The sequence below is a fragment of the Zootermopsis nevadensis genome, unplaced genomic scaffold (assembly GCF_977971745.1).
Source record: "Zootermopsis nevadensis isolate Lab colony 2312 unplaced genomic scaffold, Znev_1.0 Znev_ptg000012l, whole genome shotgun sequence".
Lineage (NCBI taxonomy): Eukaryota > Metazoa > Arthropoda > Insecta > Blattodea > Termopsidae > Zootermopsis > Zootermopsis nevadensis.
Genome location: NW_028259144.1, coordinates 852157 through 868173, shown reverse-complemented (window position 1 = coordinate 868173; position 16017 = coordinate 852157). Strand labels below are relative to the sequence as shown.

Sequence of the window (16017 nt, the reverse complement as noted above, 5' to 3'; positions counted from 1 at the left end):
GCCCACCACTGGTCTGTATCCTGAGCCAAATGAATACCTGTTCCTTGAAGATCCAATTTAATATTATCATCCCATATACATCCAGGTCTCCCAAGTGTTTATTTTCCTTTGGGATTTCTAACCAACGTCTTGTACTACCCATATTTTCTGTGTGGTACATGCCTCATCATGCCCATCTCATCCTTGATTTATTCTTCTTCTTCTTTCACAGATTACTATTTGGATCAGCGGAACCTTGATTTGATCATTCCGATATTATTTAGTGATGAGTCCTTAAGACACTTCTGATGTCTGTTCAGATGAGTACAAATGGCTAGTTGAATAAGAGTGCACAAGTGCATCCCATTTCATAATGAAGTTTTGTTACCAGTAAGCATTTAGTTACTTTCATACAAAGTTTCCTGAATGTAAATTCATTGGTTTGGGAAATAATAGCTTAAATTTTAAGTACATCTCTCTTCAGAAATTCCCAAAAACTGTACACTGCTGTATTTAAGATATAAAAATTTATTTTTATTTCTGCCATTTTTCAAAATAGTGCTTGATTGATAAAAGTCATAGAAATGAAAGAAAAGGTACATTCATATACCCAAAAAATTCAACAGACCTCTGAGTTAAAATTAGCCTGAAATGTAGTGTGATGAGCACCATATTCTGAATTTTATCCCACCATAATACATTATTCTTAAGATAAACAACATAAAATGAAGCAATATGATACATAACATCACCTCTTTATTGAGAAAATGCCATACAAATAATTTTGATGACTTGTAGTAACTTCAGTACTGATAAATACAAATAAAGTCAACAAAAATGAGACACATCGAAACATTTTCTGAAACATTTTAACTATAATGTAGTTTTGCATCCTGGTGCTTCACATAATCATGGTACTATTTACAGTGTTGCCATCACTTCCTCTAAATGCTGTCTGCATCTACGCCTTGGCCAGTCCACGTAGATCAACGATGCACTTGGCAAGAGATTCTTTCTCTTGCTGGGGCGAGATTGACTTGAGCACATTTTGTATAACCCATGTCACCATGTGTTTATGCGCGATGCGCCGGTCAATGTTCTGACGCTCCACCTGGTAATCCAATCGTCGTTTCACCTGCAAATCAGTCCACCAGTTCAGTAAACTTAACATTCTTGCAAATACTTCCCCAACATAGAATAGCCCACTTTCTTTATGGAACCTGAAGGTTCATCACCATGTTGACCCTCTTGCTTCCCACATCCAAGTTATATACCCAGTCCATCATTTGATTCTTGGTTTCCCAAAACAAGGTGAGCTGTGTAAATCTTTGAGTTCCTTGTTAAATAATGTCCATTTTTCCTTTGTCTCACTTCAGTTCTGATGTTTCCTAAGGAGGTTATGCCCCATCCTCAAAGAGAGAGACCGCTATTTCATAAGCATACAAAACTGACAAAATGACTTACATTTATAAAAATTCAATGTTTTGGATTTTTTGTTTATTTAATGACACTGTCAGTACCTCATACTGTATAGTGCTGAATGATGGGATGGTTGATGAATGAACTGGAAAGAAGTGGCTGTAGTCTCAATTAAGACATTATCCTGGCGTATGTCTCAAGCTACTCAGGAAAACCTTAGATCAGTCAGTCTCCAGAATGAGATTTTGGCATAAGACCTCCCAAGTATGATGCATAGGTAATAACCACTTGACCGTAATATTCAGTTACTTTTGAAGTAGATGGCATAATGATTTTAAACTGAATAATAATTACCCTAATTTAACCAGGAATCTCATGAATATTATATTTTTTTCTCCCAGATACTTCAACTGTGAAATGCTACATCAAAAATTAAAGCAATCGTTTCCATACATCTACACTGCAAGTTCTGGTGACTATCTGCTAAATCCCCACCACCTTACAGTTCCTACTGTAACGTACTTCATTGAAGGCGATCGTGAGCCTTTCTCTGTAAGCTGCTTCAAGCTGAAGTGCAACATTCTCCCTCTTGGCAGCAAACAAATCCTTCTGTCCTTCTGCACGCCACTGCTCTTTCTTCTCTGCCACCACAGTGTCACCTAATGATGTAATTTCATCCTCACGCTCTTGTTTCCATGAGTTCGCAACTTCCTGCAAACAGTATAAAAATTAAACATCATAGAGAAAAATACAGTACAATTACAATTTTCAAATATGTCTATCAGTTCCTTCAGCATTGCACAACTTGTACTACTCTGCCAAACCACCATCCCTGTTAGCTACTTGTAGCATCTGCAAGACACATCCCATTCTCTTTCTGTCCCTATATTTAAAGCTTCCCCCCTCTCCAATGGTCTCTACATTTACGGCCTCTGCGAGTGTAGATGGTAAAGATGACAGCCAGTACAGGTAAGAAACAATCTGACGTGTTACAGCCAGAAGGCTGAAATTAACATTTTGATTTTGTCATGTTAAAATATTTTGAAAAATATGAACAATTCAGAACAAAGATTCTTACATCAACCTCCTTGTCAAGGTAAGCTGCTACCTTGGGTCCAAATTTCTTCACAGCAAATACAGCCATGATAAAAAGGGAGATACCATTGTAAAATTCGTGTTCCAGCACATAGATCTCCTTACTGATGAAGTATGTTGCAAGCCCCACACCAAAGGTGTATGGACCTATACAAGAAAACAAATGACTTATTTCAAAACCAGCCTGTTTATACAAATATGCAGCACAAAAGATGTCCGGAAATTGCCTGACCTGTGACACCAGTTTTCTTATAGAAAAACTGAAACCACTCCTCTGGAATAAAACCATGACGGACTTTGTCTGGAAATTCAGCTCTCACAGGACGAGGAAATCTCACTTCATCCCTCTCCTCGGATGCTGTGACAGCCCTCTCGCCGGATGCTGCGACAGTCTGACTGCAACGCACACCCATAAGGGGTCTGCTGTACTGAACTGAAACCAAAAATATGCAGAAATGATCAGATATTTTAAATTATAAAGCACATATCCAGACCGATAATCAAATAAAATATATTGTACTCAGTTTATATACTTAACAAACATCTACACTTCCCATTCTTAAATTTGCTTTCCAAAATTTTACCCACATTAAAAAAAGTCTCAAAAAGACCTTGATGGCCCGGGCTTCCACATAGAGCGTATCAACTTTACATAGTACAACGGCTGATAGTTTATTAAAGTGGTTGTCAAATGATTCTTATATGTACAAGAGGTTATTAAAGATGTATTTAATAAATATATGGTATTTACCAGAACGAAATGCAAACCTCGACAGCATCTTACAGCAGAAAAGATTTACCCTTCCTAATGACTGTAGATGAGACTACGTAATTCATGTGTTGATTTCGATCTTCTCAAATTTGAGATCATGCGTTGCAGAAAAAAATTAATTTAATGCATAAACATAAAGGGCCACATTCAGCACCTCTATTGCTTGTTAACAACAAAGTATTAAATTACTAATTTAACTATTGCATTTATTTACATTGTATAATGCTTGGAGATTGCAAAGTGTAATCTATGTGGAGATCGGAAAATTGGAACGGTTGCTTGTAAGACAAGTGACAATTAAAATGCGTATATGACATAATTGACGTATATTTTGGATTGCGACTACGTTTTGAAGTGTGATTGTAATTCTTGCTAAAGAAATTGTGTTAACAAATATGGGAATGTGTTTCCCGTGTTTTAAAGTCTCTTCAACCGATTTAGTAACTCCAGATATGGTAATACGTATTCCAGTAATTATAAAGTCCAAGAAAACTTTTAAAAAATATATTTGCAATAATAGGTTGCATAACCAATTTATATGCATCTAATTTCTTTTTTTTATACTGTTTCTTGAAGTAATGGTGATGCCCCATGAATATGAACACAACATCTGTTTTTCTTGAAAAAATGTTTTATTTAGCCATTAACTTAAAACATATTTCCTTACAAACATCTTCATGCTAACAGGAAACTAGAAGAAGGCAGCAAATTCAAGCAGCAGAAAGGAGAATGAGAGAGCAAGAAAGTAGAGGAATCAAGGATCCTGAGAGATTTAAGCATCAGCAGTTGAAGAAAGAGGAATGCAAACGTAGGCAAGAGGAAGCACAGAAAGCATCTACAGGGGCGAGAGGAGGAGGCTTAAAGGTAATTATTGGAAAGGATGAGTTTTGTTATGTTAATGTCAAATGAGATTGCTGTGTCCAATGTAAATTCCCCTTACGCTACTTTAACAGCTAATGCTACTCTGTCACCAAAACGGTGTTTGGCATCCACTGGGAGAGCATATAAGGGAAAGAGACCATATTCTGAATGTTTACTTAAAATTAGTATATTTGAGAAATGCTGTTTTACATTTGGACCAGTTTTTGTACTATCCTTTATCACGTGAAAATCAGGTATTTAAACCCCAGATATGGGGTTAATGGATGAGGCAGTATTTTTGACTAAAATTTGTCTAATGTCACAAGAGTTGTGTTTTTATAAAGTTACATTTGTATCTCCAGTTTTATTAAAGAGTTTGGTAACTATTCAGCTGCTCAATAAATCACCCATTTGTATTGAATTTGAATGATAACAGTAAACTAGGTTGTGAAATTATTAATTCAAACATGGCTAAAATTAATGTGTACCATTTCGTGTGTTCTTTTACAGTGGCAAGTTGACTGAACCGTAAGCACAGCAACCATTATCTGGTGACTTTGGATGTGGTGTTTATGTGTTTTGTGTACCACAGTGAACACTTTATGATATACTTATGTACAGGATACCTCACAGCAGTGTCTGAATGTCTGAATTCCATTTCACATAATTTTACATTCACAACTGGGCTTAATTATTGCAAAATACTTATTTTTCTGCACATGCAAATTGCAAGGGTTCTGAAAGAAGAAATAAATACAGAAGTTTGGTGGACAATAGTCACAGGAAAATAACATTTCAGAGGCATTGACATGAGTGGAAGGACAGTATTGAAACAAAACTTAAAGCAGCACATTAAGATACAGATTATATTAGGCTGGATCAGAATTGGGTCCAATACTAAGTTCTTGTGAAGGTGATAATAAAACTTTGATTTATAATCATAACAAGAATATTTTGATCAGGTGCGGGAAGGCTCTGTACCTTGGAATTATTTATATATGCCCTATACATCACCTCTTTGTAAGCCTTACTTTCATAGTGCCTCATGTCTTCTGTTTCCAGTCATACTTACTGAATGAGCTGAGGTATTGAAAAAATTATTTGTTCTTTAGAATCTCTGTTGGCTGAAAAAATACTTGGTTTTGCCTGTCACATTAATTGACTGAGATGGCCTTGTCACTGGAGACAAGTGATGAAAGAATCTTAACCTCTTAACTAGGTAATGTGGGAGGTTTTCCCCAGGAAATATTTACAAGTGAAGGAGAGATAAATTAGATCTTTTTCCTTTACTGCCACATCAAGACCAAGTCTACCATCTTACAGGCTTTTGGCAGATAGATACCAGGATCTTTTACCAGTGGTAAAGTGGCTAGGGAGTGAAGTGTGTTACTTATTTTTGTCCAAAGGCACAGAAAGGAATACGTGGAGCTTTACCCCCGCTACCTATAAACACCTTCTTGGTATTGTTTAGGCACAGTGATATCTTGATCTTTTTATGTTGAGCAGAAAAGTTGTAAAAATTTGTTGGAGTCATTGCAAGCTTAAATGCAGTGGGTAGATAATCACAGACATAATTAAAGTATATCACTTTGCTTATGTCAGAATAAGTTAGGGGAATTCAATTTGTAGCTGTAGCAGTGAAGGATCTTATACCAATCTCTGTTTCTAAAACATAAGCAAGGTATGGCTCAATGTTGGTAAAAATGAGTTTAAACAATGCAGGCAAAACATTTTACAGTTTGAATGGCATCCTGGTTTCAGAAAATGTTATTATTTCTTTTTAGTTTGCTTTATTTTGCAAGTAATTATTGATTTTGAAGTGAATAGTTGGTTATGTGTTGCGTAATTTGAAATTGCCTCCATATTTACGTTAACCGGAATGGTAGCACAGAGTACAGAGCTGAGATTTGCTGTGGTATTATCTGTGGTGAAAACTATCATTCAGTGAACGTCACGCATTTAATCACAGGAGGTACAACCGGATAATCCAAAGGTGTGTCGTGCTTGTATGTAAGTTTCTGTTTATTTGTGTTTATGTATTTACACCAATAGCGATTATTGAATTCGTGCTATCTATAAATTTAAAAATGAAACGTTTTTGGTGTGCACTTAACCTCTTTGTCAACTATGAATGTGTCATTAGAGATGCATGACACTTTCGTCATGAAAGTTTGTGGAATGTGAGAAACTGAATAAATCATGCTTGGAAATATATTGAGGTTTTTGTATATGTACGTGGTAGGTGGGAGTTTTCATGTACATATAGATACTTCCTGTTTTCTGAAATGTTTAATTTGTGTTATGTTTTAGTGGACTTATTATTTGATTTTGATCGATTTTCTGACAATGATTTTCTTGTGTATTCAGACTCTAGTCAACAGTTATGTGGAAGGCAAGTGCTGGTACCAAACTAGATATCTCTAATGGGAATGAAGATGACTGGGAAACCGACCCTGACTTTGTGAATGATGTGACAGAACAGGAGCAGCGATGGGGCTCTCGCACAGTAGAGGGCTCTGGACGTACTGCTGGTGCTATCGAGTAAGCATGCATTCTATTTCACTGCACTGACCCAGGCTATTGTGACATCTGAAAGGGGGGAATGAATCCTTTGTATGCATTAGATAGGGGCTGCTTAGACCCCCAAAGTCACATGTAAATGGTGGCAATGAAATAAATCCATGCTGATGCTTGGAATTGAACTCCAGACTGCAGGCAGTAATTTTACCAACTGAGCTGCTTTCTTGTATTGCTTTATCAGAATTTACTTATTGCTGTTTTGTGATGTAATTTTATTGTGGCTTCATATTATCACAGTATGAAGAAGCTGCGAGAGGAAACAGCTGAAGCAGATGCCATTTTAAAGCAGAAACAGTTGGAAGAAGGTCCAAAAGCTGCATTTGGCTATGGAGGGAAATTTGGTGTGCAGGCAGACAGGTTGGTGCTTTTCTGTGGGTTGAAAGTGTTGGAAGCAGACACATTGCCTGCCACAATCTGGTCCTCTTTGGATTGATTCTGCACCTGGAACTCCAGTCTTTAACTTTGTGGCACTGTTTATGTTTTCTGTACTGCCTCCGTTCTGTTGTGCTTCTTGGGGTCGACTACTGGTGTGTCATGCACACAACCGTGTGATCACCTGCAACCGGCTGTGTTTGATAGCAGTGCTGCGATGTGGTTTTATTAGCATATCCCTCATACTTTGGTCTTGGAAAGCAAAATTAATTAGTGTCCTACCTATCATCTCAGCAGACTGAAAACTAATATTGACTCTGGAGAAGAGAAAATACAAATATTTCTGTACAGATTCAAGGTATTAAACACTGTGCAAAGATTTTAAAAAAGACACTTATATCATGAATAATGTATCTTACAGAGGAAGCAGAGCTGTCATGATATTCCTTGACAGATTACTGACACAAAATCATCAGATCATATTCATCTATGAGCTGACAAGGTGTTTTACTGATTGCAGGATGGATCAATCAGCTGTTGGACATGATTATGTGGCTAAGGTGGAGAAGCATGAGTCACAGCGAGATTACAGCACAGGGTTTGGAGGCAAGTTTGGTGTGCAGAGTGACAGGCAGGACAAGGTAATGAAGTTAAAAGGAGTTGATTTGGTGTCAAAGTTACAAATTTTTTATAGTCGTTATTATAGCTTCGGAAAAAGGCATATCAACTCACAACAAGCGAGTTAATGCTGTGTTTGGTTCCATTTTAATTATTAACATTGCTCTAAATGTTTTACAATAACTTATCACCATACATAATGTGCAGAAATCAAGTTAAAGGTTATATTAGATTTGTAAGATTTGAGGTTTTTACATGGTGAGTATGAAGATTTCTGTCTTCTGGGTTGTTGCGCTGTGTAGTCTGGTCGATGTTTACCAACGATTCATCGCCCTGATGACGGAGGCAGTATGACCTCTGAAACGTTGGTAAACACCGACCAGACTACACAGCGCAACAACCCAGAAGACAGAAATCTTCATACTCTGATGATGGAGGCAGTATGACCTCTGAAACGTTGGTTAACATCGACCAGACTACACAGTGCAACAACCCAGAAGACAGAAATCTTTATATTAGATTTATCTCTTGGTTTTAACATTTGACATTTAGTTCTTAAATAAGCTAACAAAATAGGGTTGAAGAAATCTCACTTCTGTGATCAAACTTCTTGCTGTGAACTAATGTTCAGTGTTTAGAAGTGCAGTTGAACTCAAAATGTTGCTGCTCGTCAGTCGCTAAACACTGATTTGTTGTGGTGTTTCACTTTAAAATAATTATGGAAAGTCATTACTGTGTTCATCTGTGCAACTGTACTTCGCAGAGTGCTGAAGATTGGGACTATAAGGAAAAGATAGAGAAGCACGGTTCTCAGCTTGACTACAGTACTGGCTTTGGTGGGAAGTATGGTGTTCAAGTGGACCGCCAAGACAAATCTGCTGTCGGCTGGGATCACGTTGAGAAGGTCGAGAAGCACGAATCACAGAAAGGTAAAATTATCTTTACCACCAGTTTAATCTTCTGTATTCACACATTGAAAATACAAATTTAAATTAACCTTTGGTAGTTTACGTTCACTATGAATTTAAAAATTGCACAGAAAAGTTAAATGTAAAGTTGCTACTGTGTCTGAGCATTGTGCAGTGAAACTGTGAAGATGGTGTGATGATAACGATCCTCACGTTTGAGGTGGATGGTTAAGCTGAGCACTTTATCTGTTTTACCCTTGGGGAAAGTGCCACCGGTATTCACAGAATAATCTGTGATTGGTGTTATAGCCCTTGTTTGTATAAAGTTAGGATGACTAATAAATCCAGAAGTTCTGGAATATTCCCATGTTTGTGGGGCTTTGGATTCCCAAGGTGTGTTTTCCAGAATAGTCGTTTATCATAAGTTTTGTATATTGATGACTTAAATTGTGTTTGATAATTGCAATTTTTCAGTCTTACACATAATCCCACACTGCTGCAATTGAATAGTTTGTACTCCTGCTTTTTCAAAGATTTTCTTTTATATTCATCATAGAGAGACAAATAAAGGAAGGCACGAATGTTTTGACTGCCAATGTGGACAAGAGCAATATATTCTAGCACTTTAAAAAATCAGTTTGAGCCTTGGCTTTGAGGTTATTGTATGGAAAGTTCATAGATATCCAATGACAGTATACAGTGTGTATACTTGTGATCATACTTCAGAGGTTAAAAGTTACTAATTATCTGTTCCCTTTCTGCTGCCAAGGCACATAGTATCTTATTTCAAAGTGTCATCATAGCATGTTTGTGACAGTTCTAAAATAAAAAATATCTGACATCCTTATTTACAATCCTAAAATTCATACTTAAAATAAGGAATTTATTTTGTTGTAGAAGGCATTTGATTCAAATCCTGACTGAATTCAGCTTTTCCAATTAGTTTCCCGTGATTTTCCTTAGATGTCATACACTATTCCATGACCAGTTATTCCCTATTTTTTCATCTGACAGTTTCCTCTTTGCATGTAGTGCTGCGGTTTCTGCAGTAAGCAACAGTTTCATTTTATGTATGTACTGGGTTGGGTTCAGATTATGCCAAAGGTTTTGGTGGCAAGTATGGCATACAGGCGGACCGCCAGGACCGTTCAGCCGTTGGCTGGGACCACATTGAGAAGACTGAGAAGCATGCCAGCCAGAAAGGTAACATGCTGAAAGTGGCGCGTGGCGTATAGGTGGTGGGATGTATGCATGTACAATGCACTTCTGCTAACATTTTAAGCCATAGCTGGGTGTGGTCTGATGATTCTTGTGTCTTTATTGTGTTGAGGAATATCAGGACAGCTCTACTTCCTCTGTAAGGCATATAATTTGACACCTAACAGTGGTTTTTTTTGAGTGCTTGTGTAGTGTTTTAACAGCTCGAATATGTAAAGAAATGTATGTGTTTTCTCCAGACTCCATATTAGTTTTCTATCTGATTTGTTGATAGGTAGGGCATAATTAATTTTGCTTCCCAAGACCAAACTATGAGGGTTATTCAAATGAAACCCCTCCGCAGCACTGCTCTTGAATACAGCTGGTTGCAGGTGATAACATGGTTGTGTACTTGACACTCTGGCAGTCTGCCTTAAGTTTGGCAAACAGAACGGAGGCAGTACAGAAAATAGAAACTGTGCCACGCAGTTAAAGACTGGAGTTCCAGGTGTGGAATCAATCCAGGGGGGACTGGATTGTGATGGACAATGAGATGTGGTGCCATCACTTTCAATCTGCGTGAAGATATATGAGCGTGCAGTGGAAGGTCCCATCTCTGTCTGCCCTGAGACCCTAAATTTCTGTTTATTTAATGTTTCACATGTAACAATTGGATGTCATATTTACTACCCATGATGGATGAAACAAATGATGCATTCAGGGTTTATTTATAGCCAACACTGAAGTTTGTATTAAGGTAATAACTGAACACTGTGCTGTACTTGAATTTAGCAGAATTCTTTTTGCAATTTGTGAGGCACATTTTATGTTGAAGTTCTGAGGTGGGTACAAAGTAATGTTTTGATATTCTAATTTAAAAAGAAAGTCTGCATACATGTTTAGATTTCATCTTGCATTGAATTTATTTTTCATGTGAATTTGCTACATTAATCTTAATGTAAATACTTCGAGATTTACACAGAATTTTATATTTGTTTGCTTATGTTCATAGAAACTAACATGTGTATTGTTGGGTTATGTAGAACTTACAAAGTTTTGTACGTAAGTAATGTATAGTCGTGTTAAGCTCATAAAAGTTGCATTGATATCATGTCAGCCATGTTTGAACTTGCACAAACTCTGTTTTACTATTATTATGAATGCAGTGACACTTCATTTCTGTTTCTCTACCTTTGAGGGAAACAGTGTGTGGCTCGCATAATTGTCATGTCTGATATACACAATCAAGGACTCCTTGGACATAGCAGATGATGTTTGATGAAATTATTGTTCTTGTGCAAAATACCAAGTTTCCTAAGATGATGGAGTTGTTTATAGTGCATATATACAGGTTTAAATGTAAATTTGTGTTTATTTATGGCATTACATATACATGGCATGTCACTGGAAATGTTATATTAATTTTGTTTAATTTAAGTAGGTATTCTTTCAGTCAGCTGAACAGTTTACCAAAAATGTAAGGTAATATTTTGTTATGATTATTTATTTGTCAGTTACTCAAAAACAGTGGAGCAGTTACAGTTGCTCATGGAGGGACATGTTAATCCTGAGAATTTAATTATATAGATGGCAATGCAAAATGTTTTTGTGAGGATTTTTATATTTTAATATAACAGCGCATGTTTGAGTTTCTTAAGTATGTATTATTCATTCTTTTGTTTTCATTTGACAAGAAGAAAAAATACCTTGTGTTGAAACTAGGATACAGGTTTGTTCTTATGTAAGATGACAGAAATTTACACAGAGGATATGATGTTGCAGATTATGCTGTTGGATTTGGTGGAAAGTTCGGCATTCAGGTGGATCGTCAAGATAAGTCAGCTGTTGGGTGGGACCATCATGAACAGCTACAACAGCATGAGAGTCAGACAGATCATAATAAGGTAAAATGCCAGCTCCTTCAGGATCCTAAAGCTCACTTTTGTCATTGTCAAAACTGTGAAACTGGAGATTCATCTGCCAGTCTTATTCATCAGAATCTCTTTTGACAGGATATGACCTCTGCAGCTGAAACAGCAAGATTGTTAAATATTCTAACATTCAGTTGCAATGTAATAGAACAAATTTATTGAGTATCATTATTTATGAGTATAAATTTTGGGTGTGATGCACTATAAATAACTTCCTAGGAGTGTATTCAATGTTTTGTCTTGCAGAAATGTGAATTTGGTATTTCCTTATGCACTATGTTTTTATTTATATAGGGTTTTGGTGGTAAGTTTGGTGTTCAGAGTGATCGAGTGGATAAATCAGCTCATGATTTCAATGAACAACCAGAGAGAGTTGGCACAAAGTATGAGAAACCGAAGCCTCGCGCAGGTGAGTTAGAGGTACTGCTGTCTAAGTTTTTCATTGACTCAACTTTTAAGGAAAACAGTTTTTTACAAAACAGTCAAAACTCATACTAATCCACATACCTCAATGTTTTAATGGCTGGAGTCTACAGTAATGTCCAGAAATATTTATTAATATTCACGTTTACATTATTTACACAAGCACTGGCTTATTATCTCTGTTACTGAAACATAACATTATGTGGTGTGTGGACGGTTGTTGGCTACTGACTTAAACATTCTCACTTCAAACTGTGCCTTTAGTATCATTACAATATTACATATTTACATACAGCTCAGACCCATTGTATACAAGTAATTCATATGCTTAATCAGGGTCTGCCAAATCATCGAACCTTCGTGCAAAATTTGAAAACCTTGCAAAGCAGGGTGATGACGAAGCAAAGAAGAAGGCAGAGGAGGAACGACAGCGACGCAAGAAGCAAGAAGACTTGGAGGAACATGAAGCACGTGAACGTGAGGAGACACGACTGAAAAAACTATTGGAACAAGAACAGGAGGAGCATAGAAAATTACAGGAGCACAAACTTTACCTCGAGCAGACTGCATCTCGACCTATGTCTGTGCCTCAGGAGGTGACTGGTTTCCAAATTTTTATTATTACTTCATGAACACTTTCTATAAAAATCAGAAGCAGTTATGGTGTCTCTATGCACAAATTATAGACAGAATGTGGTTGGGACTTACCCGCAGGTAGCAAATAGTGAGCAAGACTTTTCTACCGTTTGAATGACGGACTGAGTTTCTGACCCATACAGAGCATGTGCATGTTGGAGGTTTTATTAGTTATCCTTATATTGTGGTTTTGCCCCCTATGCTTGTGATGAGACATGTTCTTAGTCCTTGTATTTATATTTAGATGAACATGAGAGCATTAGCGCTAACCAGTAGTGTGACCATAAAAGAATATAGCAAGTAGAGAAGTGGAGGATTGTTACTTGTCATTAATTTATTGCAGGCTGCTCAACCTCATCCACAGGCACGATCTTCTACTCAGGAAGCTACAGTTGCACCTCAGTCTACAGTTGGTCCACAGTCTTCAGTTGCACAACAGTCTCCAGTTGTGCCACAGTCTTCAGTTGCACAACAGTCTCCAGTTGTGCCACACTCATCAGTTATGCCACAGTCTCCAATTGCACCACAGTCTCCAGTTATGCCACAGTCTTCAGTTGCACCACACTCTCCAGTTGCGCCACAGTCTCCAGTTGTGCCACAAACTCCATTTGCACCACACTCACCAGTTGCACCACAGTCTCCAGTTGAGAATGTTCTGTCAGAGCGCCACATGGTACAGGCAGTGCCAGGACAGGAGGAGGAAGAAGATGAGGTTGTAGCTTTTGATGCTGGAGAAGACACAGGCTACTCTGCTATTGCATTGTATGATTATCAAGCTGGTAGGTTGTTTTGTGGTTCTTGGTCTTGCTTACATCGCGGTCAGTCTCTGAGTTTAATATTGTTTAGCAATAGACTTTTGATGGCTTTGAAATGTGAAAAATTAGAGCAATACAGAAGTAAGTAGTTATTTAAGTACAAATATTTGTTCCCAAGTTATTGTCTTAATAACCCTTGTGGCTTCTGACCACATGGTAAAGCAGTGAGCCTCATATCTGAAGTGGTACCATCCATGATGCAAATTCCACTGTAAAGTAAAGTAAAGCTGTCCAGGTACATATTATGGAGGTGCTTGTGGGGAGAGAGGGTATAGCTCCTACTTGTTCTTGACCTTCAGCACTGGGGGAAAGGACTCTCAGTATCAACTGAATAGAAGACTGGGTAGGCCCCAGAGCTGATCTGGTTGTAGAGGCTAAAGGAGAAATCCTTTTTCCCCTGCTGGGGATTGAACCCTGGTCTTCCAGTCCATAGTTAGACATTATACTGACCCACTATGGCTCACAAAATTCCACTGTCCATTGGTATGATGCTGACTGGCAGATGGGACACATAACTTAACTCTATCTCTGAACTGTAGGCCCTATTACGCATTCCTAGCACATAAGTTTCAGAAGGCATCATGCCTCTAGTCTGTAATAACCTCTTTTGCTTGCAGCTGCCGAAGATGAAATATCATTTGATCCTGATGACCTAATCACCAACATTGAAATGGTGAGTTGATTGTTTGAAGTCACTTTGAATTTGTCCATTATGAGTTGTATGGATGATAATACTGTTTATGCATTATGAGTCTTAAATCAGGCATTAAGAAAGGCAATCAAGAAGTTCTGAGAGGAACCTAGCAAGTTTTATTTAAATATTGTCTATATAAGGATGTGAGGAAGAACTTTGCATGAATGACTATAACATGTGAAACAGTGATGTTATGTAACAGACTTGATTATCGAGTTTTTTGCTGCATTTTGTCTTGTGTGGCATATGGTTATGTCATGCTTGTTAAGTAAGATTAACCTCATATGTTTATGGTTCTCTGATTCTTTTCAGATTGATGAGGGTTGGTGGCGTGGATACTGCCATGGCCAGTTTGGACTGTTCCCAGCCAACTACGTTCAGCTGCAGCAGTGATGAGCACGTGTGCAGTCTGGTAGAGTTTGACTGTGATACAAAGTACTTAAGAGCTTCCAGGAATGCATATTTCTCATCAGAAAGACAAGGAAATGTTAAAAAATAACTTGGTGCTGTATATGTCTATATAAGTTTCCATTTTCCCTGTATTCTTGTATGTTTGCTTTTAGTGGCACTGGTAAGAGCAAACACATGCTCATATTAATAGTGAAAGCCAATTTATGTCTCACTTTTGACATTTAGAGTCTTACTTATTTATAACCACTGTATTTGTGTGACCTTCAGTATGTGACTGTTGCCAGAGTTACGAGGTATGCTAACCACATCATTTTTACGTGGTGTCCAGTGTCACTGCTCAGAACACATTTGCTGTCAGCTCAGCACTAAATGAATTAAGCTGGCAAACACTATATACTTTTCTGCAGGACTGAATTTGCCTTTGCCATTTTAAAACTTCAGGAAATAAGAAACAATTTTGGGGAGGTTCTCAGAAATCAGATTTCTTGATTAAAGAAAAAATTATATAAATATGATATGACAATAGTAATAGTTTTGCTAAATTACAGGTAATATCAAATATAGGCTGTGAAGTATTGATCATCCTTCTGTTATAGGTTTTGGACTTAGATTATAGGGTAAATGACTCATTTTATTGATTTTAAATCTGTAACTTTAATGAGATTAAGTATTATGATTATTATTATTTATTATTATTACTAACCTTAACCCTTCAGTGCATGATAATTTCCATTTTATTGCTTTACCTGTTGCAGGCATAGCCATGCTTGCATCAACCATCAAAGAGTAAAGAAAACAGCTTACATCTGAAGAACTTTAATGCACTTTGCATTTCTTAAGTATCTAACCCTTTAAAAGATCAGTGAGAACTAATGTACTACCTGCTTTAACAACCAATTCTATGTTTTGCCTGCAAAGTATCTATTTCATATGATTCTTGGAGTAAGCAGCAAGTGGTTCCCTTAATAGCTGTAACCAACTGATTGTTGTTGTGGAGACAAGTTGTGTTTTCTTTACAGTATGGATTGCATTCTTAAATATTATTTGAATCAGCTTCACCTTCAAAGAGCTAGGTATTTCTGTGCTGGTGCTGTTACAGTGATAACATGCAACGTTTGTTCTAGAGGTTATGAGAAGTCTGTTAACTTTAATTGTAGCATTTCTTTCACTGATCTCAAACTCAGACTAAATCCAGGTCAGAAGTACCGGGAATTTTAGACCAGAAGACGGCTGTCTTTTATGTTATACAGTGCAGACTGGTAGAGGTTTTTGAAATTTCAGAGGTCCTTGCTGCCCTCATCAAGAG

General features: G+C 37.3%; 3 protein-coding genes across 7 annotated transcripts; 2 read left to right on the top strand and 1 right to left on the bottom strand.

Moving 5' to 3' along the window:
• Positions 1-718: 718 nt before the first annotated feature.
• Positions 719-3400, bottom strand: ATPsynB (ATP synthase subunit b, mitochondrial). Its single transcript, XM_022071305.2, has 5 exons — positions 3245-3400; positions 2726-2926; positions 2477-2640; positions 1921-2109; positions 719-1114 (listed from the first exon to the last, which is right to left on the bottom strand). The coding sequence occupies exons 1-5, from the start codon at positions 3270-3272 to the stop codon at positions 941-943; spliced, it is 756 nt and encodes a 251-aa protein (XP_021926997.2). The 5' UTR covers positions 3273-3400; the 3' UTR covers positions 719-940.
• A 136-nt stretch (positions 3401-3536) lies between these two features.
• Svip (small VCP interacting protein) lies at positions 3537-5076 on the top strand. Its single transcript, XM_022071306.2, has 3 exons — positions 3537-3720; positions 3953-4129; positions 4637-5076. The coding sequence occupies exons 1-3, from the start codon at positions 3661-3663 to the stop codon at positions 4649-4651; spliced, it is 252 nt and encodes an 83-aa protein (XP_021926998.2). The 5' UTR covers positions 3537-3660; the 3' UTR covers positions 4652-5076.
• Positions 5077-6014: 938 nt separating this feature from the next.
• On the top strand, positions 6015-15390 carry Cortactin (cortactin). 5 transcript variants are annotated; one of them, XM_022071296.2, is made up of 12 exons: positions 6015-6132; positions 6494-6667; positions 6944-7063; positions 7599-7719; positions 8460-8625; positions 9697-9807; positions 11584-11705; positions 12027-12141; positions 12492-12751; positions 13135-13570; positions 14224-14279; positions 14613-15390. In XM_022071296.2, exons 2-12 carry the CDS (start codon positions 6510-6512, stop codon positions 14691-14693), a joined length of 1746 nt encoding a protein of 581 aa, XP_021926988.2. In that variant the 5' UTR covers positions 6015-6132; positions 6494-6509; the 3' UTR covers positions 14694-15390. The 5 variants fall into 5 exon arrangements, with proteins under 5 accessions (XP_021926988.2, XP_021926987.2, XP_021926991.2 ...); XM_022071295.2 differs by having other exon boundaries at positions 6018-6136; XM_022071298.2 differs by having other exon boundaries at positions 6034-6119.
• The last annotated feature ends 627 nt before the right edge of the window (positions 15391-16017 follow it).